General features: G+C 39.8%; 1 protein-coding gene across 5 annotated transcripts in view; it reads right to left on the bottom strand.

The window, feature by feature from the left end:
• Positions 1-1,814: 1,814 nt before the first annotated feature.
• Positions 1,815-24,772, bottom strand: part of WDFY3 (WD repeat and FYVE domain containing 3) — a 171,143-nt gene continuing 148,185 nt past the window's right edge. For 4 of the 5 annotated variants that reach the window (XM_030491689.1, XM_030491688.1, XM_030491690.1 and 1 more), the window contains 21 exons: positions 24,061-24,209; positions 23,676-23,796; positions 23,210-23,295; positions 22,770-22,850; positions 22,022-22,076; positions 21,544-21,663; positions 20,589-20,706; positions 19,424-19,530; positions 18,506-18,659; positions 16,342-16,433; positions 15,799-16,011; positions 14,642-14,789; positions 13,720-13,874; positions 13,129-13,287; positions 11,377-11,556; positions 10,109-10,291; positions 9,139-9,235; positions 7,738-8,067; positions 6,596-6,707; positions 6,068-6,265; positions 4,639-5,483 (listed from right to left, as the gene is read on the bottom strand). In XM_030491689.1, coding sequence (XP_030347549.1) covers positions 5,363-5,483; positions 6,068-6,265; positions 6,596-6,707; positions 7,738-8,067; positions 9,139-9,235; positions 10,109-10,291; positions 11,377-11,556; positions 13,129-13,287; positions 13,720-13,874; positions 14,642-14,789; positions 15,799-16,011; positions 16,342-16,433; positions 18,506-18,659; positions 19,424-19,530; positions 20,589-20,706; positions 21,544-21,663; positions 22,022-22,076; positions 22,770-22,850; positions 23,210-23,295; positions 23,676-23,796; positions 24,061-24,209 — 2,979 coding nt within the window. In that variant the 3' untranslated portion in view covers positions 4,639-5,362. Of the gene's footprint in view, positions 5,484-6,067; positions 6,266-6,595; positions 6,708-7,737; positions 8,068-9,138; positions 9,236-10,108; positions 10,292-11,376; positions 11,557-13,128; positions 13,288-13,719; positions 13,875-14,641; positions 14,790-15,798; positions 16,012-16,341; positions 16,434-18,505; positions 18,660-19,423; positions 19,531-20,588; positions 20,707-21,543; positions 21,664-22,021; positions 22,077-22,769; positions 22,851-23,209; positions 23,296-23,675; positions 23,797-24,060; positions 24,210-24,772 lie in introns of all 5 variants that reach the window. The other variant, XM_030491686.1, reaches the window with a different exon arrangement.

Here is a 24,772-nt window from a genome sequence, read left to right as displayed (position 1 = left end):
CCTAATTGATCAGTCTTGTTTGTCTGGACAGAAGGGAGCCAAACTAACTCTCCCAGCCCTCGATTTGCAACAGGGACTCTAAATTGCATTATCTAATGTCAACACGAGAGCCTGTGCTCCAGGGGGCAGGGATGGGACTGCGCCTTCCCAATCAAAAGGTCTGTCAGCTACGCGGCCCCCACTGTTTCCCCATGCTCGCTCCTGGCACCTCCACTCTCCACCATGCCTGGTGGATGCCAGAGGCAGCGGTACAGCCCTGCCTGCCAGACACTCAGCCTCTGGCTCCACTTACAGCTTGGAAAACTCAAAGGGCAATTGGATTTTGTTTGTTTCATCAAAGCAGGCTTCCTGGAGTCCTGTGGAAGGGAGTTTCTGGACATGCCACAGGCTGGCAGAGGTGGAGAGAAACATGAGCACACTCAGGTGGCTGAGGGTGCATGAGGGCCACGAAACCGCTTCATGAGGCTAGCTCACCTTCCCAAAGCTGAGCGATGCCCTCCATCAGACTTCACAAGCTGCGGAGACGAGGCACTGCAGTGCACTCTGTTGGCAGGATGCAACACTTAACTGCGAGTTGTGTCATTCAGAATGCTGTACCAAGTTAAGCACAAGTTAGCTAACTTCATATGGCACAGATCAAAAAAGGGGGCTAACTCCTTTTTTTGCCCACAGGAAAATGAGATTGAAATACTGCATAGTGAATGATCCATCTGCATAGTGTACATCTCTCCCCTCTAAGAGCGGGTAGGTGGTTTAGTGGCTCAAAAAGCTTTGATGAATTCATTCATGACCTGCTCCATGACAGCAGATCAGCATGCTGGGCCGCAGCTGCCAAGTGTCTGCAGGTATGCTGTGAAGTATAATAATTCCTCTGTAACACAACAGGGAATTCCCTGTTAAAGAGAAAACACTTTTTTTAGCATGTAAAAAGATTTAAAATATGGAAAGCCCCGTGTGAGAAATACTTGAACGTGTGAGAAGTGGACATTACCAATGCTATATAACCAAGATATGGTTCTGTCACTACTGCTTGAGAGCACACTTAACTAAAACCCCTTCCTTTACGAAAGGAGTTAATGTTAAATGCAGTAAGCATTACAGTTAAGTTCATCAGTAGAAGTTCCTTTTCTTTTACAACCAGTGAAATCACTTACTTGTCAAGTACCAAGAATGCAGTGGCAACCCTGGTGCTCATCAGCCACGAACGTGGTAGGCCCATCTGCATCAGAGCCTGGTTTTTTAGTTAGAGAAGAACTGTTAGCCACCAGTGTTGGCATGTAATTAACTGCCAACATGAAAACCCACATTCTTTAGCATTAACAGTTTAGAAAGGGTACAAAAATGGATTTTACAAAAAATATTTCAGCATTTGGAGACCTTAGGCTGTTTCTCACCAGATACGGTCAAGTTCTGCTCTAGTAGTCATTCTCTCCTTGGGGAAGAGGATTTAAACTGGATTTTGATACTTCCTCGTCTTCCACTGTCCTTACCAGCATGACTTTAATCATTTTCTGTCTGCTTTCTCTTTATTGGTACAGCCTATTCTTCTACACACTGCCAAATTCTGCTGGCCTCACACTCTGCAATGAGACTTATAAAGCAAAACAGAATAAGGAAAGACATGATTTCACACTGCATCGTTGTGGATGACTGTACTCAGGTTCAGAAAGCAAAGCCATATAACAAGGGATAGAAAATTACTCCTTGTGACAATACAGAAACATGTAACTCATTAGTTACCACTCCCATGTTAAAAATGTTTATTTTTAAAATAAGCTGCAAATGTTGTGTCTTTCCAACAAATGCAAAACAGCTTTTTGGTGGTAAATAGCAGGTATTTATTTGAAATGAAAAAAATACTTCAGTACCTGAACTATTGCATTTAATCATGTATTGTTGTAATTGTGTTACTCTACCTTTTTGCATTGGAGACAAATATACAATGAACATTCAGATATCACAGATTGCACACTAGATAGTAAATCGTCAGGCCTTTTACGTAACCACCAAAAAACAAATATTGGATTCTGCAATATAGTACAAAATTCCACACTCCAGTCTTAGCCAGTTATCTTCAATTTACTCCTGATGCTGTACAAATAAATGGCCATTCAACTAGGGCTTACAAGTTAATAACAGGACAAAAAAAATATACATTGCACTGACACAAAAAGTCAGCTGTGTTAATAGTCATGCAACAAGTAACCAAACTTGCTGAAATTAAAAATACTTTCTAAAAACAGTTTTAACTGCATAAGTATTTTATACACAGTTCATTTACTGAAACAAAAGGAGTCTTTAAATGATACAAAGCAAATATAAGTTTCTACCAATTTTATACATAAGAAAGTGCAAAATAACTTATCTAAAGTGTTTTGCTATTGATGAACGTGGGCTGGAGGCAGCCAACCCCCTCTCATAAGCATGACATTACAGTTGCACACTACATACGAATGTTAAGAGTACATGAATAAGTATACTACAAAGAACAAGGCAGGAGAAGACATGTGAGGTACTTGCAGAGAATACAGTCTACTAATGTTAGTGTACATGAGTATATTTTCGCTCAACAGATTTTTACATGGAAAACAAAGCAAGTATTTGCATTAGAAGCTTGAAAGAAATGGAAAAAACCCCACTCCCAAGTGAACAAAACAGTTGCCCACAGCACCAGCTGCCAGAGGAAATAAGAGCAGGTGTGTTTTTTCCCCTCCACCTCCTACAAGCAAGAACATGGGTTTTGGGACAGGGCCCCCGAAGAATTAAGTCAAGAGGGCTGTGGTGATTTATTTCCAATGTGTAAACTGGGACTCACCTCCTCACTACTGAACTTGTAAGGAATAGTGACCTTGATTTTTTTAGTATGCTGCCAAACATCAAAACCATTGAACAACACCCCTACAACGTGCTTATGTAGCTGAACACAGCCAACTACCTCTTCACTGATGGCCCACTATCTTCATGACCCCCATTAGTGCTATATGCCAACTGTTTGCTTTAGTGTTTAAATTCTATCAGTGTTATTGTCATAAATCTAGTTTTTATCAGGATTTGATTATGCGGCTGTACAAGTTCTAGTCTGTAGAAAAGAAGACTTCCCTAAATTTCGTTTTGAAATCTGGAGGCAAGGGGAAGAAAACTCTGTGGACTCAAAGGCATTTCAGAGTTGTTAAAATAGCCTTTTCTTCAAACCGAAAACGTTAAGGCCACTAGCCTGTCTTCTGAACTATGCTGGTTTCGCATCATTTTGGGAAGGGTGAAGGCAACGTTAGAGAGAACAGCTGAACACAGGAATTCCAGTGCTCCGCACATGCTTACTGAGGACCTCCTTCCTGTTTCTAGGGACAAGTCTGTCAGGGTAGCCATGCAGCATAGCTACTTGATCATCACTCTTTGGATCTATTTGGGTCAGCTAATCTCAACAAACCTGCATTTACTCAACAGTGTGCAAGGGCTCTAAAGAAGCCTTTCTGTTCATTTGGGGACCTAGTATACATACCAAAACAGGAATATATCTCATTTTACAGACCAGCACATACATAATAAACAAACATGTATCAAAATACATATTTAACCTTCAGTGCATAAACATGTGATACCAGGGTAAATAGTAAGTGGTCAGGATTAACAAATTATTCACCGCTAAAGACTCAAATCAAGAGAAGACAGATGTGTCCCTGCAGTGCCAAGGACCTTCTGAAGGGGCTCACACCACCACAGAGGGTCTGGCACTTTTGATGGTGCAATTCTGACAACAGTGCCGGTTTTAACCATTTGCTGTCCCAGGGCCAGAGTCTGCCCAAATCATCCCGAGTGAAGGATAATCTCGTCTTGAGTGAAGACACTCACTTAAGTACCAGCAGAGCAAAAGCAGGGCCACCTATCTTCTATTGGTTTGGGTCATATCCTTACCGCTATTTAAAAGAATCATTGTGAATATACCTAGATCTAGATCAGTTTGTCACCCATTTACAAAATATATATACATACATTAAAAAAACAAAACCAAACCAAACACCAGCCTGTCCCCTGCCCTCCCCTCCCTCCCACCCCCAACCAAAATGCCACTGGCAAGACCTCATTCAGAAATTAAGTCCATGGGCCCATCTGATGCACGCGTTCCAATCCCAGTGGATATCAGTGTCTCTACTTCATCCCATATGTAGTGCAAAATAAATGACAGAGTAGTAAAAAAATACTGCAATTAAATTCATATTTGAACTTAAAAACCATAATGGAAATCTACTGCTGTCCTCAAGTTGATGCCATGTGCTGAAACACAAAGATAGCTCTTAGAAGCATTTCTGACATGACTAATATCACCCTGTTTTAGAGCAATGCCTATTGTTCCAGAAGTTTTTTTGCAAACAAGCTACAGGACAACAGCGGTTAAAAGTTTATGTAACAAGGAATTCATTCTGTACCTATATGCAAGCCAACTGCTCCTGACTAAAGAAGGTAAAAGCTGGTTCTTGCACTGCATGAATCAGCTGCTAATGAACATTAAGTAATTAACGAAACTGCAGCTCTGACATATGTATAAAAGAGGCCTTATTAAATATGAACAACACTGAGGTGGTAAATAGTTTGGTATAAAATGCAACACAAGTGTACAATTTAGTTCCTGGTTATCTTACAGCTAGAATAAAATACTCCAAGTCCTATTCTCAAAAATGTTTTCTTTTGAAAAAATCCATGTAATTCTATGAACAGCCTCACTTAAAATTAAGATACTGTGGGCAACTGAAAGAACAAACATGCACAGACTGGATTTTTAACAGAAATACGCATAATGCCTTAGAATCTTTTTCTCTTTTTTTAACATTCGTATTTAAATTGATGAGATAAAGATGCCACACAAAGTATAGTGGTTAATCTGAAGTCCCATGTAACAGGCAGTTAAGTTCATATTTAGATAAAAAGGCCATTATACCTATTTACAATATACACAGTTGCTTGTGAAGAAGGCAGATTTACAACTATCTTCTAAAAAGCCTTCCCCTCCCCTCCCCCCGATAAAGATGACTAGCTCTACAAAAACAAGACAAGAATGGGTGTTTAGGATTAGTGAGGATTTTCTCAATAGCCACGTCAACATGGGTTTAGGGGTTGACAGTTCTATTGTGGTTATTAATCATGTCTTCCTGGGCCTTGCTCTTCACTTGATTATGCCATTAGCCTCATTTATCTTCTGTCAACACAAATCAACTCAATGATCCCTTTTTACTTATAGTGCTTAAAACTCAGTATAAACTTAAGTGTAAACAGACAATATTCTAATCCCTTCTGATCACTGCACAATACTCTCACTAGTTCTTGGAGTGACGGTGCGGCTGGATGGAGTCTGTTTGCCACAACCCCATCAATTTCTGGGCCCCTCCTCTGAACCCCGCTCATGCTGCAGGTTGTAGAAGCAGTTCTGGCAGACTCTGACCGGGGATGAAATCTTCAGACGCTTGATTTCAGATTGAAACCTACTGCACCTGTAGAGGGAAAATAAACATTGCTGTGAACACAGGTCCTCTCCCAAGCTCGTTATTTTTTATCCAGGCGTGGAAATTACCACCATGATTTCACATACCAGGAAACTGTCCAGACTTATCTTGACAAAGAAATGTAACACTGTGTGGCAGAAGCAGAATTTAACTTGTATGATCACCACAGAATCAACACAATGACTCTGCATGAGAGGTAGCTTAAAAACAGTTGTCACCAGTGTAGACTCAAAGTACAGTTACAGATACGAAACTAGAAATACCATCTGTGACCTGGTGGACAAGAGAGAAGACTCCCACCTCAGTTTCTATGTAAGGGGAGCTCACATACATCCTCTGTGTCATACATTTTCCCTGTCTGAGGCTGTATGCTACTGGATTTATAAAAGGGATGGTCTATCTTTTCTAATTCCTCCCTGCAAGCTTTGAGAGTTTTGATTTTTTTCATGTTCAGTTCTATTTCGGTAAGGGAAACCTCAGTCTTTCAGCAGAGTTCTGTGGTGTGCAACAGCTTTACCTAGCCTAAAATTCTGTATAGAAAAGAGCCCAAAGAAGATTGTTGGCTGGCTTACTTCTGGCAGAAGAGCTGTCCGCAGTTCCTGCAGTGGTGACGCCTTTCAGTGAGTGAAAAGCGGACTGAGCAGCCCGAGCAGCTGTCTCCCCCCTCGTCCTTCACCCAGTGATCTGCTGCAGACCGGCCAGGCTGATCACTCACGGACCAGCTGAACACTCTGCCTCGACCATCCCCAATCAGAATTCTGCTGTGATCCCTGCAAGAAAAAAACCAAAAGCTTTCCTGCAACGAATCTGGCACAGTAACACGCAGACATCAGTGACCAGTTTTACATATGTAATATGTTAAACTACTGGCATAGTAACTAATGCGCAAATTAGCCTGGCCTGATTTGAGAGATGGAGCCATAACACCACTATGTAACAGAATACAGCTGGATAAGTCTATTTTAGTATTTTTTTTTATCTCAGTCCTTGAACAAGACTGTCCTAAACAGAAGCACCATGAACTTCTGTTTGTGGTTCGTACCGCTTCTCACTGACAGCACTGAAAAAGTGTTTTAAGCAATTGCTTGCAAGCTACTTACTTAGAGATGCCCAGTGCAGTGATTTCTGCTGGGTGTGCGTTGTCTTTGCGATCAAATGCTGTGTGCATAGTTAGTTTGCTTCTAAACACCAACTGACGCTCCCATCTGTATCCTAGAAATGAGCAGGAAGTAGGAAAGGAAAAAGGAAATTTGCTTGTTCTCATTTTTATTCCCTCCTCCCCCAACGTACCTGTGTATGTGACTTTGTAGAAAGAAAGATAACTCTCTATGACTCAAGTTGCACTCAAGGAAAACATATTTTTCAACTGCTCCCCAGTGCATGCAAGAAGAAGATACAAAACAACGCACAGAGCCCCTGATTTCTCTAAGTTCAGTTGGGTGCTGCAGAGAATGGTGACATACACAGGGACGCTCTGTACCAAAGCCTGGCAGGACTGGGATATAGCTTCATTTTTTAGTTTAATTATTTTATTTTCTTTTTAAAGTCAAGACTCAAATTTCCAACTATCACTAATTTTCTTCATAAAAGCTCATACGATGCTGTGTTTTGGGTATGTGACTAAAACAGTTTTGATTGCATACCAGTATTCTGGCTGTTGTTCAGCAGTACTCGTAGAGCGTCAAGGTTTTCTCTTTTTCCCCCACTCTGCTCTGCCTCCGCTCCCTCTGAGGAGTTTGGAGGTGTGCAATGAGTTGGCAGGGAACACAAGCTGGACAGTTGCCTCAAACTGACCAAAGGGATATTCCATACCATATAGCATCATGCCTAGCAATAAAAATGAGCAGAGGGGTTTTTGGGGAAGCAGCCATTTGCTCAGAGACTGGCTGGTCATCATTCTGCTTGCGGGAGGTGGTGAGTGACTGCATTTATATCACTTGCTTTGTCTTTTGCTTATTAGACTATCCTTAACTCATGAGTTCCCCTGCTTTTGGTCTTAATATTCTGTCCCACATCCCGCTGCAGGGGGTTGTGGTGGTGAGCAAGTGGCTTAGTGGCTGGCCAGAGTGAACTGACCACAGCTTTTCAGGAAAAGCTTAAACAACGTGCAACCTTTGCACACAATCTTTTCATTGACCATCTTGGAATTTATCAGCCAACCCTGCTCAAAGCTGCACAGACAGAAACTGCCTTACAGATCAGTGCTGACAGTACATTTATTGGACAGAGAAAGTTCTTTTACCTGGTTTAAGCTTGCTGTAGTGCCGTGCTTCAGCATAGCTGGGGTGTGGGTGGTTAACCTGAGCATGGGGATGCATTTTTGCTTGTCCCTCAGAATAATTCACGAAGATAAAGCCATCTTTTTCATCCAAGCTGAGCTGGTCTGACCAACGCCTGGAGTCATCAGAGCCGCTGTCTGCTGACCATGCTGCCGCTGCTCTGTTTGATGATGACCTAGGCCTGTGGCTGGTGCTGCTTGGTTGACTCTGGCTCTCCTGTGGTTTTGTGTCCTGGCCTATGCATGTATCATCTGCCTCAGAGTCACTGCTGTCCTCTTCATGGGCTTCCTGCCCTGGATTCACCCAACAGGAGAGAAGACATTGTTAGTAAGGCTGCTTATAGCCTGAGCTGTTTCCCTATTGTGCTGCTGCACTACAAACAACCCAACAGGTACAACCACAGCATGACTAGAGGGAAACTGCAACGCAGGCATCTCAAAGCCTTTGCAGAGATTCAGCTCCTGCTAGTAGTCACACTATTCATCTTTTTTGCACTGGCCTGTCAGAGAACAGCATGGCTTAGCTGAAGCTGTTTCCTACAATAGTCCATCCACAGTAGGCTATGATAGAGTAGATACAATGAGTAAAGATTTCAAAGATGCTCAAGTTAGCAGAACCAAATCCTGCTGCTTTTCAGCAGAACTTAAACAAGTAAACACAATCAGCTATGGTGAAAGTCTGGTTGATTGAAAAACATGACGCAGGTTTGTTAATAACAGGTTTTGTTAATACAAAAAAGCAACTGCCAAAGAGATTTATACTCCTAATGACACTGGGAGGGGAGGGGGGAGGGAAGAGCTGTATTTATATAATAATTACTAATGAGTATCACATGATCCAGATCCAAATCCAGATCGTATCTTCAATATGAAGAGGGCAAAAGGGAGATAAGATAGCTAAAAGAAACACCTATCAAGCAGAGACCAAAATCTTCCAAGCAGGGGAAAATGATTTGGCCAGCATTGCTGTCTAAAGAGTTCCATCAGTAGATTTTTTTTTTTAACTCTGCTGTTATGCTATAATTCCATTGAAAAATAAAGAAAAAACATCTAGCTTTTGGACAATGGTACCATCCATGGGGTTCACCGATAGCAGAAACAACTACACAAAATTCAGTCTTCACAGGGAAAACAAAAAGCTATGATGGGCACGATTTTTTCTTAGTCATAGCAGTAAGAAACCACCATAAGCAAGGTGGTGAACAAAGAACTCAGATGCTCTATTTATTATGCCCACTGGTTGTCTATTGTCTTTTGAGACAAAATCCCTATTGTCCATTCTGCACTGTATAACCACATGATTTTACCTATGGATAGCGAAGATCAGATAAAAGACAAATACAAAACACTTGTTGGGAGACATACCTATTTGTGCTTCTTGACAATCCTCTTGCATTTCCAGCATCTCCACAGGCTCTGGAGCTGGTGTTTCTGGTACTTGCAAAAACTCCATCCGCCAGAACTGGAGGGACAGGGGATAAGCAAAGTATCATGTACTGAACTCTTAGCTTTCTCCTGAGCTACTTCTAGAGTTAAAATGTCTTATTGGAACTGAACATCTTTCACGGTAGCATGAAAGACAGGTTATATGTCCATACCAAGCCCTGTTTTCTGGGGCTAGATACTATAAGAGGACATCTGTGTTTATGCCTGAATCACAAGTGAACAAGTCTTGTGCTGTTATTTAACATCTGAGCTGTTAAAATAAAAAAATACACTCCACACAGCAATCTGACCAACAGACTCTGGGTTAAGGCAGACCTAGGACTGCATACAGCAAAGTACTGAAAACCAGGTTAGACTCACAGTGAACAGAGATGCCATAGAGTTCTTCTTTTCTTTCTAGGCAACAAAACGAGTTGCCTCAAGGTGTGTAGAACAAAAATGGTGAATGAAGCTACTATCTCCAGGCATGAAAGCTGGTGACCAAAAGGTAACCAAAATAGAGCAGGAAGGAAAGTGTATACTGCTGACTATTGCTAGTTGCCACATCACAATGGATGCACCGAAAAGGAGAAAGAAAACTGAGACTGCATAGGACTGCAGCTCACTGAAAGTGTTTTCCATGTCCATCTAACTTGTGGATAGGATACAGTGCATCACCTTGTGCAGAAATGGCACAGCTGGTTCCGGCACCAAAAGCAGTCTGCATCATCTACCCAGCCTTAGACTCTCTCCTTCCTGGAGGATTAATGGTTCAGGTGGAGAACCCAAGTACAGCAGGACTGCTCTTGGTACCAGTGAGGACACTGTGTTGCATAGACATGATTTCTCTAACTACTGGTACTACTAAGGTATAAACTTAATTTTCCAAGCAATGATTCCTGATACTTACCCGGACAACTCCATCCGAATGTCCCGTTACTATGACATTCTGGGTGTCCCACTCATTCATCTCTGACACAAAGCAACACATTATTTGCTGGCTTCGGCCAGTGAAAGTGTTTACACTTGCAGTAGGGCTGCCATTAATGCTCCATACATGGATGTAGGTGCCAGCACATGATACAATATCACCCTGCAAAGACAAATAACACCTCCATATTTCAATACAAGTCTCAGGTTTTCTTCATCAAAAATGTAAGCCAGGTTCACTTATAAAACAAGTTCAGCCATCAAGGCTGGCACTTGTCAAACTGAGTTTGGCCACCTAAACAAATCTTTAAGATACACATATTCTTAAAATTGTACATAGAAAACCAGGCTTAGTAGCAACCTATTTGTTGTATTTACATCATACAATGAGGCAACAAATTCCTCCACTTTTCACAGCATAACAACCTAACAGCATATTTTCAGTACTTTCCCTTCTCAATTTTCAGTCTCTGCTCATGTTGACTCTGCTCTTTTTTACAATCATGTACACCTTAAATTTCACTTGCTTCCTTATTGGGAAGAGAGCAAAAGATGGTCCCAACTAGTGTAGAGGGGAAACAGAAACTGCAGCCTAAGCCACTGGCAACACTACAACCACCAGGCTACTAACAGCTAATAAACTGTGCCTCTTGCTATCCCTTCCTTGCATTACAGCCCTGTTTTGTTTTGATTTCAACCACTACATCTGCTCCAGTTACAACATGTTCCATCCAGCCCTGATGGACACTTACATAAAGTTTCAACTCAGGCAAATTCTTTGACATGCATGGGAACCGGAGAAATGGCAACCTGTAACTTACAGGACCACCAGGGGACAAGCTATGAGGACATGCCTGTTTCTGCTACAACTGTCATTGCAACTTCATCTTCTGCTTCCTTTAAATGAAGTGTAACAGAACAGAAGTCAACCAAGGTCACATATCAAAATATTTTCTTAGCTCCTGTGGCAGGTTTGACAATGCACTTTGAACGCTGCACTAGCTATACTCCTGCCAGCATTGTTAAAAAGCCCTTCCAAGCTCAAACCACTCTGCATGGAATAAACCCACATGCGTCTCTGGCCAAAAGATGCGAATTATTTCCTAAACCAGCTAATTGATTTACAGATGAGTTATACAAGTTTTGGCAAACTAACAGAAAAGCCTAGTTTGTTTTTCCTTGTTTTAACACCTTCTGACTCTTGCTACTGTTCTCACTGCACATCAGTGAATGGTATTTGGTTCTTACCGTTAATTCATTTATACAGAGTGCTGAAACTGGAGCCTTGTGACCTCGAAGCTGTGTTAGAAAAGAGAGTTTATTTAAATCCCAGATGATGCAGGTGCGATCCCGTGATCCACTCACAATTATGTGATAAGCTAGTGATGCTGTCAAGCATGTGACAGTGTCAGTATGACCCAGTAATGCCTGCAAAAACCAAAAAAATAGGAACAAGCTGCAATCAGGAGAGAGCACAGAGATTACTATGTTAAACCCACTTAACTGAAAAGATTCAGACAATGTAAACATGAATATCCTATCAGAAGATGCAATTGACTTAAAAGTATTCAGTTGGCAACTACTTTTGTAATTGAAAACTATAGAATAATATTTTTTTCCATTTAAAAAGTACTTTCACAAAACTGAATTTCAAGGGTCTTAATATTCTGTAGCCTTCCACTGAAAAAACCTCCAAAATAAATTTCCGGCCCATTCTGCATCCTCCATCTGCATCAGTAGCCTGGTTTATAGGGTCAGTATGTGTTCCAGGATGCACCTGAGATGACATTCTGAAAACAGGAATTCTTTGTAAATATAAAATGGCTCCTATATAAGCTTCTGTTGATGATTAAAAAGGGATAAAAGAGACAAGAAAGAGCTGCAACCAAGCATCTACTTGCATTAGACTCTGCTTTTACATTTTAGACTTAACCTAGCCATTGGAACAGGAGTCTGGAATACAGTCAGATTATTGCGGTTTACTCGGTTTACTCAGTTTACTCAGTATTGGCTACAAAGCACAAAAAGATTTGCCTTCAATATGCTGCCCTGAAATTTAAGATACAATGTTTGATCTTGCACTGTTCTAAGTAAAACGCTTTGGAAATACAGCTTTGGACAGTTGCTGGAGACTGTGTAAGGGAAGTTATTAAATAGTTCTCTAAATTTCTTCTCCTAAGTTTGAGTGGAAGCTTTACTCTGCAAATGCTCACAGGAACAGTAAAACTTAACCTAGCTACCTGTGAACAATGACACGCAGCTTCTAGAACATTCTGAGGTAGTTTTGGGTGGCTTTTTATTACATTTTGTTTGTGGGTGGGTTTTATGGTTTTGGTGAGATTTTTTTTTTGCCTTTTTTTTTGTTTTTGTTTTTGCCTTTTTTTTAGTCAACACAAGACTTTGCACTTAGCTGCAACTGACTTGGAAGCACAGGTGATTGTTTGTTAGATTAAAAGTTGATGTTTTGAATCAACAAAGCAAGAACAACTTAAGGTGATCCTGAACAAGTGTACTCTGCTCCCTAAGTGTCAGAGCCAGAAAGAGCAATGTTTTGTGCAGAAGTGTAATTTAAATATACACATTTTTAAAGAAAAAATAATTTAAAAAAATTAAAAAGCAAAATGAATCTTTTAAGTCTCCTTCATTGCTGTCCCTCACCTAGTTTTCAGATGCGGGTATTTTACGTACAACACTACAATAAAGCAGATTTCACAAAACACACCTGTATAATTTTTTTAACATTGCTACCAAATTCTCTCCCTCTCTAAAAAGCTCATGGTGACAAACTATCCTTAAAAATGATGCAATTTTAAAGACACATTTTGCCCACTTTCAGTGCAGATCAGTACCTCAACTACTCAGTTCTCCAAAGGTCTGCTGGACCTTTACTTTCTCTGCTGGACCATCGTTTCAAAGTTTACTATGTGAGCAATACCCCTTTTATAATTCTTTTGGTCTTGTAACATATTTTACATAAAAGGCATCTTTATTGTGTTTTACCTGTTTCAGTGTGAGGGCTTTAGCTTTTTCTTTGGAGATGCCCATTTCCCACACACACACTGCTGTGCTTGTTCCTCCGGTGATAACTAGTTTGGGGTTGGGGCAAATGGCACACAGTATCTGACCCCATTCTGACAAACATTCGTAAACAATTACTGCCTAAAAATAAAGAAAACAAAGAAGAATTACTTGCAGGATTAGTGTTTGGTAGGGTAAAAATAAAAATCTAAGTGCCACTCTGCACGTTGGGCCATTAAGTAACTAAGATATCGCTGTTACCCCTCATGCAGTTTTTCTTCAAACAGAAGCAATTTCAGCCTCTGCCATAACATGCCCCTGAGAGGACATGAGGGATCAGCTTTAACTGTACAGATTTAATTCATTCATGTTTTGCAGACCTGGTGAAAAATTATTATGAATTGGTTTATGTCATTCTGTCAGTGTTCTGATGAAGATCAGCAATAAAACATTTGCAGTACAAGATCATTTTGTTCACATGTGAAATAAATTTCCATTGTTAGATTTTTTTCACTATTGAGTACTAATTGCTTTTGGTACATCCAGCACTGAAACAAATTCCAGATTACAAACCTTGTCTGACTCGTAGGTACCCAGTCTACAGCTGAGGTCTGCATAGCCCCAAGCAAAAGTTTTGTTCCACGTAGGTGGGATGAGAACTTTGTTCTGTTCTACTGCCAGAATGCCTTTATCAGTACACACGATCTGTCCTACAGGCTCCTTGAGCTCTAAAAAAAGAAGATGAGGTTATGTTTTACTGCTAGCACAGACAAATACTATCTGATCCTATTAAATAGCAGGATATCTGTATTGGCTATATTTACAAATCTTTTTTTCAACTGTAACAATGGCAACTTTTGCTACATTCCTAGCAAAAGCAGGACTGAGCATCAGCAGCAGTGGTGAGAACACCCAGAGGATCATAAATAGCTCTGATCCCACCTGTGATGCTGCACATGGTGATCTTCAGAAAAATGTCTGTGGTCATTAAAAGTGATTGTACCGTTTTTGGCACAGTTTTTGGTATCAATTCCAACATATTAGCCAAGCATTCCCACAGGCTCCATTCCTGACTATAGCTCGTGATGTCCTACCTGTTTTCTTGCCACATATCTCAGTATTTATTGGCACTGCAATACAGAATCCTTCTGCTATGAAAATCACAAAAATTGAGGCTAGCACAGGCCCAGAAGCAATGTACCTCGAATATTGTTTCTTAAGTTAAAACTTTAAAGAAGTGCTTGGGCCCAATTTTATCCTTCTATTTTAGAAAAGTTACATTAAAGTAGTACAGACTTGGTGCTTCCAAGTACACTTTAAGGTAGCTAAGAACATAATCTTACAGCATTTAGGATATTTTAAATTTGTCTTTCTCACAAAACTACAGGCATTAAGAATATTAGAACTAAGCAAAACATGGAAAAGGACAATCTTGCCAAAACTCTGAATGTTCTGGCAAAAAACCAGGAATAATTACTGTGGTTTTACAGTTTACCTTTCACTGGGGCAAGAGATGGCCGCAGGTTGTCCAAATGATGGAAAAAAATCTTGTCACTTGTAGAACCAGGGGGCATAGAGGTTCCTACAACATCTCCATTCAGTCTGCTTCTAACACGCTTTGGTGGGTGTGGTTTTTTAAAGAGCTGAAATTCATCAAGATATTAGTTCTCATAAAAAATGACAGGTTTACAAGAGCACAAGCTTAAAAAGATCATCAGTATGTCAAATTTACCTTCTAAAAATCCTGCAGGTCAGCAAACATTACTTAACTGTTCTTAGCATTCACCAACAACTTATGGCAACCGTTTCAATAAGACTTCAAAAAATAAAACGAAATCCAACAAGGCTATAATGAGCAAACTGTTTTTAAAGTTACCTCCAGTTGCAAAAGCAGTTGAAGTAAAGCAAGCAAAAATCCCAAAGTTGATGCAGAGCACAGTATTAAATTTTAACCCAGGACAAACTAATTTTTGGCTTTGACATTTAAAAGTTTCACTGGACAGAAAAAGAAAACCTTAAGAAATGCATGAGAGAGCAAACCCTCAACTCCCCCAAAATAACTACAAACCTACACTGTAAAACTTTAGAGTTAGTATTACATTTAATAATTTAATGTAATCTCTTAAAGAGAACACAAACTTTCAACCTGCACCAAATATATCTCTATACAGCTCCTTAACTATAGCTGTTCTACAAGTGAACACCAAGAGACTGGTGTCAGAGAAGCTTAAGTTATAGAAATATAGGAAGGAAGCATAAGTTATAGAAATTATTTTATTACAGGGTAATTTAAAGTACCTAAGCACTAAGCATTGCTTTGCAATTGCACTTTCACTGCCACCTTCTGACTTTGCAGTACGAACATACTTTTTTCTTTATGTTGATTTTTAGAGTTGAACTGTAATTCATCTCACCTTTACTTTAAGGGTGCAAAGGGGGGAAAAAGTAAGATATTTCTAATCTCACAAGCAAAGTCCAGAGCTGATTTTCATTGCATTTATGATGGAAATGTAAATGATTTCAGATCACCAGGAGAATATTTATGAAAAAACACTCCCAGGAAGTTTCTTTTCTAAACCACTTTCCCATTCCATATTAATACATTTCAATTTGAGTGCCATCTGGCCAACAAGAATTCTACAAAGGGTGTACCTGCTTTGGTATCTGTCCAAAGTTATTAATGAATCCTATAGTAGCTGTCTCTTTTAATGGATCGTTGATGTTATATATGTCCACTTGCCCCTCATAGAAGAGATGGTGAAAGACATTTACAGCTTCAACTGCAGCAGGACCTTGCTGTTTATAGCCAAAGATCAAGTCAATCCACTCATGCAGGTGTGCACTCACAAAGTCACATTCCAGAGCCTGAAATTCAAAGGGCATGCATTAGAACGAGCCATATCCATCACTGGTTGAGTCTAATATACCTGCCACAAAGCAAATGCAGAATGCATTTTGACATATTCTCATTATGCTTTGACGAAGCTTTTCATTGAACCGAGTCTTGCCTCAACACACTCCCTAGCCAAAAAAGGGGAGAAAACACCAGTTCTACAGGCCTTTGCAACAATCAGCCATCAACCCAGAACTCGGAGACTAGTTAGTAGCTGTGACTGCATTAGCAGAGCTTAGATTAACATGCAGTGGAAAGTCCCACCTGATGTTTTCTAGTGTCGGTATTAAAACGCAAATTACCTCCCGATGAACTCTGATAAATTCACGAGGATCTCCTTTTGCCCATGGGGGGAGTATTACATCACCAAGCTTAGTGCCATTTTGTTTGCAACCTATTATAAAAAAGAAAAAGAGAAGTTTGGAGAGAAGCACTGAAACTGCACTGCAACAGCAACGGGGGAAAAAAATATGTAAAAGAAAATAAAATTCTAACACCTTTCTTTTATAAAGAAACCCATTTCAGTCTTTTCTTTAAAATACTGAGTTATTTTTAAATGGCAGCAATAAAACATGAAAAATTCTGCCTCAGTTGTTCACGTAAGATTGCTTATAAGAGGAAGAATTCAGATATTTCTTGCTAAGACTCTTGAAGATGATCATAGAACCACAGAATGATTTGGGTTGGAAGAGACATTAAAGACCATCTAGTTCCAACCCCCTGCCATGGGCAGGGACACATTTCATTAGAGCAGGTTGCTCAAAGCCCTGTCCAACCTGGCCTTAGTTTCTGTTCTGGTTTTGATTGTGACAGCGTTTCAGCATATGCTCTTCAAAGCGAAAATTACCCTTCTAGCTAGTGGTGTTGATTAGATTATGCTTCTTCAGTCTTCACAACTTCATAATGTATAGTCTTGAACTCGAAACCTTTATGTTTCCCCATCAAGTACATGATTATTTTGGTTTAATTTTTCTGCTTAGGTAAGTTTCTACTTTTCTCTCCCCATCACAGGAAAGATCCACTGCAGCCCAAGAAAGTTAATGGAAACAACAGCTAGTAAAATAGCCTTCAGCAACTGTTGCAGACAGAATCTTGTCATGTCAGTTGAGCTCACACCTAAGCAGCCAACCCTGCTGTAGGGAACTGCTACCATAGCAGCTGCCCATTTTGCACCCAGAGGGCATGTAGTGACAGAACAAGGGGGCATGGCTTTAAATGGGAAGCAGGTAGACTTAAATTAGATTTTTAGGCAGAAATTCTTCACTGTGAGGTTGGTGAGACACTGGCACATGTTGCCCAGAAAAGTTGTGGCTGCCCTATCCCTGGCAGTGTTCAAGGCCAGATTGGACGGGGCTTGGAGCAACCTGGTATAGTGGAAGGTGTCCCTGCCCATGGCAGGAGGGTTAGAACTAGGTGAGCTTTAAGGTCCCTTCCAGCCCAAATCATTCTATGATTCTATGATATTTCTGGTAATGGCCATACTCTTCTGTGTGAAATACACTTGGGAGAGGTTTTGTGGGGTGTTCTTTTGGTCTTGCTTTTGTTTTTGTAAGGTTGTGCTTTCAACCTCTTACAACACACTCTGAGTAAGGTATTTGAGGCTGTTAAAACCTACAGCATGATTAATCTTTATCATTGCTGTTAGATTCACAGCACAGAGCTCAGAAAATACGAGCTTAATGCCACTGTTAACAGTGACATACATACTAAAGAACATGTATCTCCTATGGCAAATAGGTGTGAAATTTGGCTCCTGTTGAATAATCACTCTTACAAAAGCTAACTGTGACAGTTCAACAAAAATTTTAAGAATGCTTTAAGGGGAAGTTCTAGAAGTGAAGATTGTCAGATTTTGCAAAGCTTAAAAAAATATGCAAAAATGGATGGTGAACACTATCATGGTGCAGCAAGTTACATGAAGAAAAATACAAATCAGAGAAACTCCAAGTAAAACATGATTATCTGTGTGTTTTGAACTGGTAAAAAAAAAAAAAACCAAAAATCAACTAAAACATGACACTCTGAACAAAAATCCTTTTTGGGTACTTCAGTATCTCATTCAGCAATTATCAGAACATTACAATTAACATTATCATTAACATATCCTTAACCGCTTAAAATGAACATTCATTGCTTAAGAAAATATCTTCAGATTGATAAACCTGGAAAAGTAAATCTGAGGCATCACAGAGGAAATAAGAACTCCTGCTACACCCCTCCCAATGAAATTATGAGTTCTGAATTTTTCAGACTTTCAAATATAATATTGAATAAGCATGTAGTATCAGGAAATACCAGAAGTAGTCCTGCTTATGCTTTCATGTTAGAATATGCAAGTCATCTATCATATTCTCATGCAGCTAAACAGATCTTTTTCTGCCCATATTATGACACGCTTCTCTCACATCGGATGGTCCAGCACTGTTCTTGCACCTCTTGCAGTGCTATCAAGCTCTTCCTGCCTACCTAGGTCAAAATTGTTGGAATTGAGCAGGAACTCAGGGAGGTAGAAGAACTCTGGGATGAGCTCCTTCACGTCTGCCATGTTGTGCTTTGATGCTGAATACCAAGCCTCCCGTACGCTGTGAAACATTCGGTCAGCCAGGTCAAAGTGACCGCCCTGCGGGACAGAGCGAGAAGCATGTCAGCATCAGAGTATCTCTCAGAACAGCAGATTTTGCCAAGAAGGCAAATCAGAACATCCTCTGTCTAATAAAAACACTATACAAGGCAGCATGTTTCTTCAGATTTAAACAGCTGCATTACTTTTTGGTACATAATAATAGTAAACACTGAGATACAGATATATAGAATTTTAAGAAGAGAGTCATCTAGTCCCATCTCAAAGTTTAGTGTCTTCTAGAGCAACACAAATATTTTTGCCTCATGGGTTCTGTCTAGGAAAATATTTGGCATGTAATGTTACAAACCCCATTGCCCATCAAACTGGCAAACACTTCCAGGCTCTGCAAGCATTTGTTTATTTCAGCACTGAGTAACTAAAATAGCTCTTTGGATAAACACATTCATTTAAAATAATAAGCTTTTCACACCTCCAGTATAGAACTAAACAACTGGCACATGATTCTTGCAACAACAGACGAAAAAAGAATGATGAGCAAAGTCATTATAAAACTTGCTTTGTTTTTTGTCTGCTGATATTTTGCTCCACATACATTCAGAAAAATGTTAAAACTACAGGAAAAATGAAGTGAATTCTGTTATTACTTTTACAAAGAAACATCAAAAACCTCCCAGGCAATAACAACTTTCCTAAAAATATTTCTCCTACCATATTTGATTAAAACAAAGCAGACTGATCATATATTTTTCACTTAGGTCTCAAATGAAAAGAAACACAAAGTGAAGTGATGTAATTTTTACCTGTAACCGCAAGAAAATCTGAGTAAAAGGCTCCATCCGGACAAGATAGGAAGCCACTATCATGGCTGATGAATAGTGGGTCCCATAGTGATAAGCTGGGGTTTCTCCTGCAGAAGATTAAAAATCACAAACATAGGACAAATAAAGCAGTTAGGTGACAAAATCAGTAGTAATTAAAAAAAGGAAAAATTAGTGCTACATTTTAATTACTTTGTGACTTTTGACATGTTTAAAATTGGAATTTTTAGTTTTCATTCTCAAGAATCTGAAAGCTTTCTTGAGCCACTGCTTGAGTTTTGGCTGCAGCCCAGCAGCCCTAATTCAATGGGCTTCTTTTTCACTTTTAGTCTTATTGGTTACTGTGGGATTAAAGGCTTGAGTAGGAATAAGTCTCAGAATTCTTTGCTACAGAATTTGAACAGCTTTTACTTTCCAATTTCCTGCCAAAAAGCCTGCATAAATACACTTAGAACATACTGATTCATTTCTAGAAATGAACTTCTTTGCCACCTGCTGTTTGATACAGAACAGCACTGCAGTAGTTGAACAGGCTTGTATCTTCAATAAAAGCACATAAGAAGAAATGTATTATGCAATAGCTGCCTTGCCAAATACACAAGTTTTATTTTCAATACATAAGAGCTCTAAAATCAAGAATATGTAATTTAAGTGCACCTCACTTTGAGTCATTTGGTTTTCCTGAGAAAATGCTGTTTCCTCACAAAAAACACATGCATTAAGACAAGAAATGAAAAAGCTCAAGTACTGTTAATTCAGAAGTACCCCTATTCCTTTGTACAACTTACTGTCTTGCAGCAGCAGTCAAACCTTATTAGCAGAGACAGCTGGTTGTATGCTTCCTGAGCCTGCCCATTCTAGCCTTTAGACAATGTTAAAATGTTCTGAATGTGCAACTGTATTGTCTTCATTTTTACATACAAATGAAAGGTGTCATTTGGATTTCATACAAAGAGCACAGCAAGAAAACCATCCTCCCTTTGCTCTAATTTAGTATTTGTTGGAGAGTCACTAAAATCCACAGTAGAGTTCTGCATATCCACATCCAGACCTCTTGACAGATAACACAAAAACCCATGACTCCCTCTCATCACGCGGACAGGCACGCGGTCCATCTGCTCTTCCTGCTGGATGGATCATTACTTACCATTGGGATCTTCCCAATCTTTGTATCGCTTCTTGTACTGGGCTAGCCTATCTTCTGTTTGAGCTCCCATAGGTTTGGCCAGGTTTCTGAATGTCTTGGGATTTGTAAGATCCAGTTCCTTTAAAAATAAAACAGGCACCAATTAAAAAGACCCAAAGAACAAAAATCCCCACCACAAACAACTCCACACGAAAACCAAACAAACCCTTTCAACACTACTGATTACTATATTTAACATGACATACCTCTGAAGGCTGTCATCTTTGCATCACAGCAGGTGCAGTGTTGGATATGCTTAAAACAATCCTTTAGTCTGATCCAAGAGAGTCAGTGTTTTTTATTTTGAGTCACATCTGGGCTCTGGATAACTTTTGCCCTGCTCCCCTCACCCTGTTCCCCAATTCCCCCTAATTCTGTTATTGAATACTCCAGATGCACCCTTAACAATATTTTATGTTATGGTCTGGCTTGTAGCAATGGCTACCTGCAAAAGCATTAATAGGATGTTTCCTCTTTTTCAAAAGCAAACGTTTCACCGTGGGGCCAGATTTCATAGTAGCCCCTACCACAGTCTTCTGGACAATTATGCTTTCTCTGTGGCCATAATGTCCTTCTGGATATTCAGTAGAAAGTTAATGCAAAGACTTACAGGAACTGCTGCAACACAGAGAGGCAACTGCCTTAAAACAAGCTATGGATCCTGGCCCTAACCTGTGCAACAGGCCAATAACATCTGTACATCAGTGCAGGCAAGGACCTGCCCACATAGGACAGGACAGCCAAGAATCTCTAATACCCTACCCACTGATAAGTGTGAAGAACATTACAAAATAGATGAAATCAAACAGCTGGTGATAAAGACAAGCCTCTTTTACCAAGGCAGTATGATCCGCTGTAATACTTGCAAAACCTCCAATATATAAAAGATTGCTGACAACACTGGCAAGATATTTACCTCTGAATCGTAGTCTGCGAGGATCCAGGGAAAGACAGGGTACTGCATGAGATCATTATAGGATCTGCCAGCCAGTGTGTTTAAGTGCATCAGGTACTGGAAGTTACTGATTTCTCCTCTCTTAAGGAAGACAGATAACAGCACTGTAGAGTATTCACTTTACAACAATCAAATGTCTACGCTGCCAGACTGTCAAAGTGCTCAGCTGTCCCCAAACATACAAATCTTACTTCAATATTACAATGCTCACTCTACTTTTACTACAGTCCCTCCTCTTGCATTTTCAATGGTAGAACCATTTCTTATGTGATGATGATACCATACAATATTACAAGCTAAAATGCTAAGATACACTTTCTAGAGTAGTATATTCCAACCGTTCGAATAAGAGGATGCAACTTAAGTGCATTGATTAATTATGTATCATTACAAAATGTGGAATTGAATAAAAGAATCCCCCCAACATTTTCATACTTACTTCCCATCTTTGAGTAACAGATTTTTCTCCCACTAAAGTGCTAAGCAAGCCAGACCTAATGGGAAGAAGGAAGTGCAATTTCCGACTTAGTAAGATCTGGGTTACATCTTCACAAGACAATCTAAAGTTTTAAGATTAAAACTTGTAAATTGTAACAATTAGAAAAACGGGGCTTTGTTCCTTTTTGCTATACCAATGCCTTTTTTCATTTCTGAACACATACTGTTAAAATTATACACATTGATTACGCAATTCAGTGCAAGTACAAATGTATCTAACAGGGTGTTGATGGGGAAAATACTTTTAACAACTTGGACAAATCTAATAATAGGTTGGGCACTCCAATTCTTCTCAGAATGTATCTGTATACCAATAACGTTAATCCTGACAGCATATATTAATTAGTAAGAAGATATACCAATGTTGCCATTGATATCAGTACATTTAAAATAACTGGAGTACAATATCAATAGTTATTTATTTTGGTAATGACCAATTTTAAATTGAGGTCACAGTACTCTCCAGTGAATCCTCACCTTAACACAAGCATAGAAGCGCAGAACAGTTTGGGTTTGAAAGGACCATAAGCTCATCTAGTTATAACCCCCCTGCCATGGGCAGGGACACCTTCCACTGACCAGGTTGCTCAAAGCCCCACCCAGCCTGGTCTGCAAGCATCATTTATTTGAAAACGTCATTTATTGGAAACTGATGAGCTATACAGCTTATGAAGAACAGAATCACCTACCCTTGCTCTACGCTGGTGTTTGGTCTCTGCCCAGACACTGACTCTGAACTGTCAGTTAGAGACGGCACCACAGCCAAAAACCTGAATCAATAGTTAAAAGGAGATTAAGATTAGTGTTTCTGTCCTTGGTATGTCATCTTCTTAGAAATAGTGTGCACTTAATACAGTTACAGACTTCGTTTTGAGCAGGTATGTAACATCTTAAACAAAATTGGAATGATCTTTTTGTCACTGGACACCCCCCAAGTTTCACATGCGGACATTAGTGTCCCCTAGTGGTTCTTTTGTGCAGCACTAAGTTGCTATCAGGTCATTCACTGCCTCGCATCCATTGCACTTGCAAACTACTTCTGGTTTTTAGGTCACTGTAGGCTCAAGTATGGCTCAACACAGATATTTGTAAATAGTCAGATTAAATGTTCTAACTTATTTTACAATACCTTTGATAAACTTTGTTTCTAACCCCTTTTTGGAAAGCTAGAAGATAGTTCCGTCCGTCTCCTGAGAAAACTTCAACTGCAATTGGCTGAAAACAAAGAGGACAAACCCATGTCAACACTAACACATTTACTTCCTTGTCACCTCTGAAGGTCAGGCACAGACCTTTCGTCATACTGTACTACATCTGACACCAAATTATGTTGAAGCAGACTTTGCTTAGTGCAGCCCAAGATGTTTTATTTTTGGAACACTAAAATTCACTAAAATACACCCAAATAAAGTTACCCAAGGTAAGCCAAATATTCAAACAAGGATGCCCAACTTAAGCACTTGAATTTCAACACAGTGAATACCTTCGATTTCAAAATGCTGATCAGTTATGTATTTATTTTACTTTTAAAAAATGACAACATTGTCAAAAAAATCCAAGTTGGCTCCTCAATCCAAATATGGTGTCCGAGTTACCTGCAAAAGATATCTCCTTTTATGTACTTCCTTGATATCCTCATATGCAAAAATGCTGCATGTTCTTTTGAGTTGACTTGGACCTTGCCTTGCTCCCCTAGGTATGATTGGCTCATGCATCCTGTAAATGAGCATAAACAGGCAAGAGACAAGTGATTAAAAAGAAGATAAATTAGGAGAGTTATTCTCTCAATTCATATAAGAGTCCAGGTACAGAAACAGCTGATTTTCACGATATACATTGAGCAATTTGTGAGCAGAGAGAAAACAGCTCCTGAGGTCCTTCTGAATCCAACATTATTTTGGAGTTGACTCCTCCAAAATATCAGTAATACTTCTTGTTCAGCTATTAAAGATTGAGGAAACTCTCTATTAATCTACTCACTTTGGAGGCAGTGTCTCAATATCCCGTATTTCTCTGGTGGCTGTCATGGTAAACCCATCAATGACATAGAAGTGCTCTTTCCCAAAGAGAAGCAGCCCTTCGCTGGTGTCAAGGCCCTGAACCCGAGCACAGCGGTACATATGCTGAATCTATAATGGAAAGCAGACATTTAGCAAAAGCATGTTAAGGAGTTCAGGCTCAGACTGCTACTTTGTTAGAACAAGCCCCAGACACTGCTTTATCACTTGTAGATACAGCAAAAATTCTGCTATTTTCCCCCTTAATCAGATATATACCTAATGCTTGTGCTTACCAACTGGGAAGGAAGTTAAATAAAGCCTTCTCTGTGTGATATAGATTTATATATTACAACTTATCCTCTTGCACCATGCTGCTTGAGAATATTTTAGAACCTGTAGCCCACCCAACTATGATCGCAAATGTATTTACTGGTATACTTCAGACACACAAAGTCTGAAGTACCAAATATACAGCACAGTTTCTCAACACTGTTCTTGGAGATAAAACACCATCAAGGTTTTTCATTCTAATGAATGGAACAAGTTCAGTAAATGTATTTTGAACATACGCTCCACCCCTGGCAGTGTTCAAGGCCAGGTTGGATGGAGTCTTGGGTGACATGGTCTAGTGTGTGGTGTCCCTGCCCATGGCAGAGGGTTTGGAACTAGATGACCTTAAGGTCCTTTCCAAC

Source organism: Strigops habroptila, chromosome 7, assembly GCF_004027225.2.
Source record: "Strigops habroptila isolate Jane chromosome 7, bStrHab1.2.pri, whole genome shotgun sequence".
Lineage (NCBI taxonomy): Eukaryota > Metazoa > Chordata > Aves > Psittaciformes > Psittacidae > Strigops > Strigops habroptila.
The sequence above is the reverse complement of the archived record's forward strand: the minus strand, read 5'-3'. Positions and strand labels throughout refer to the sequence as shown.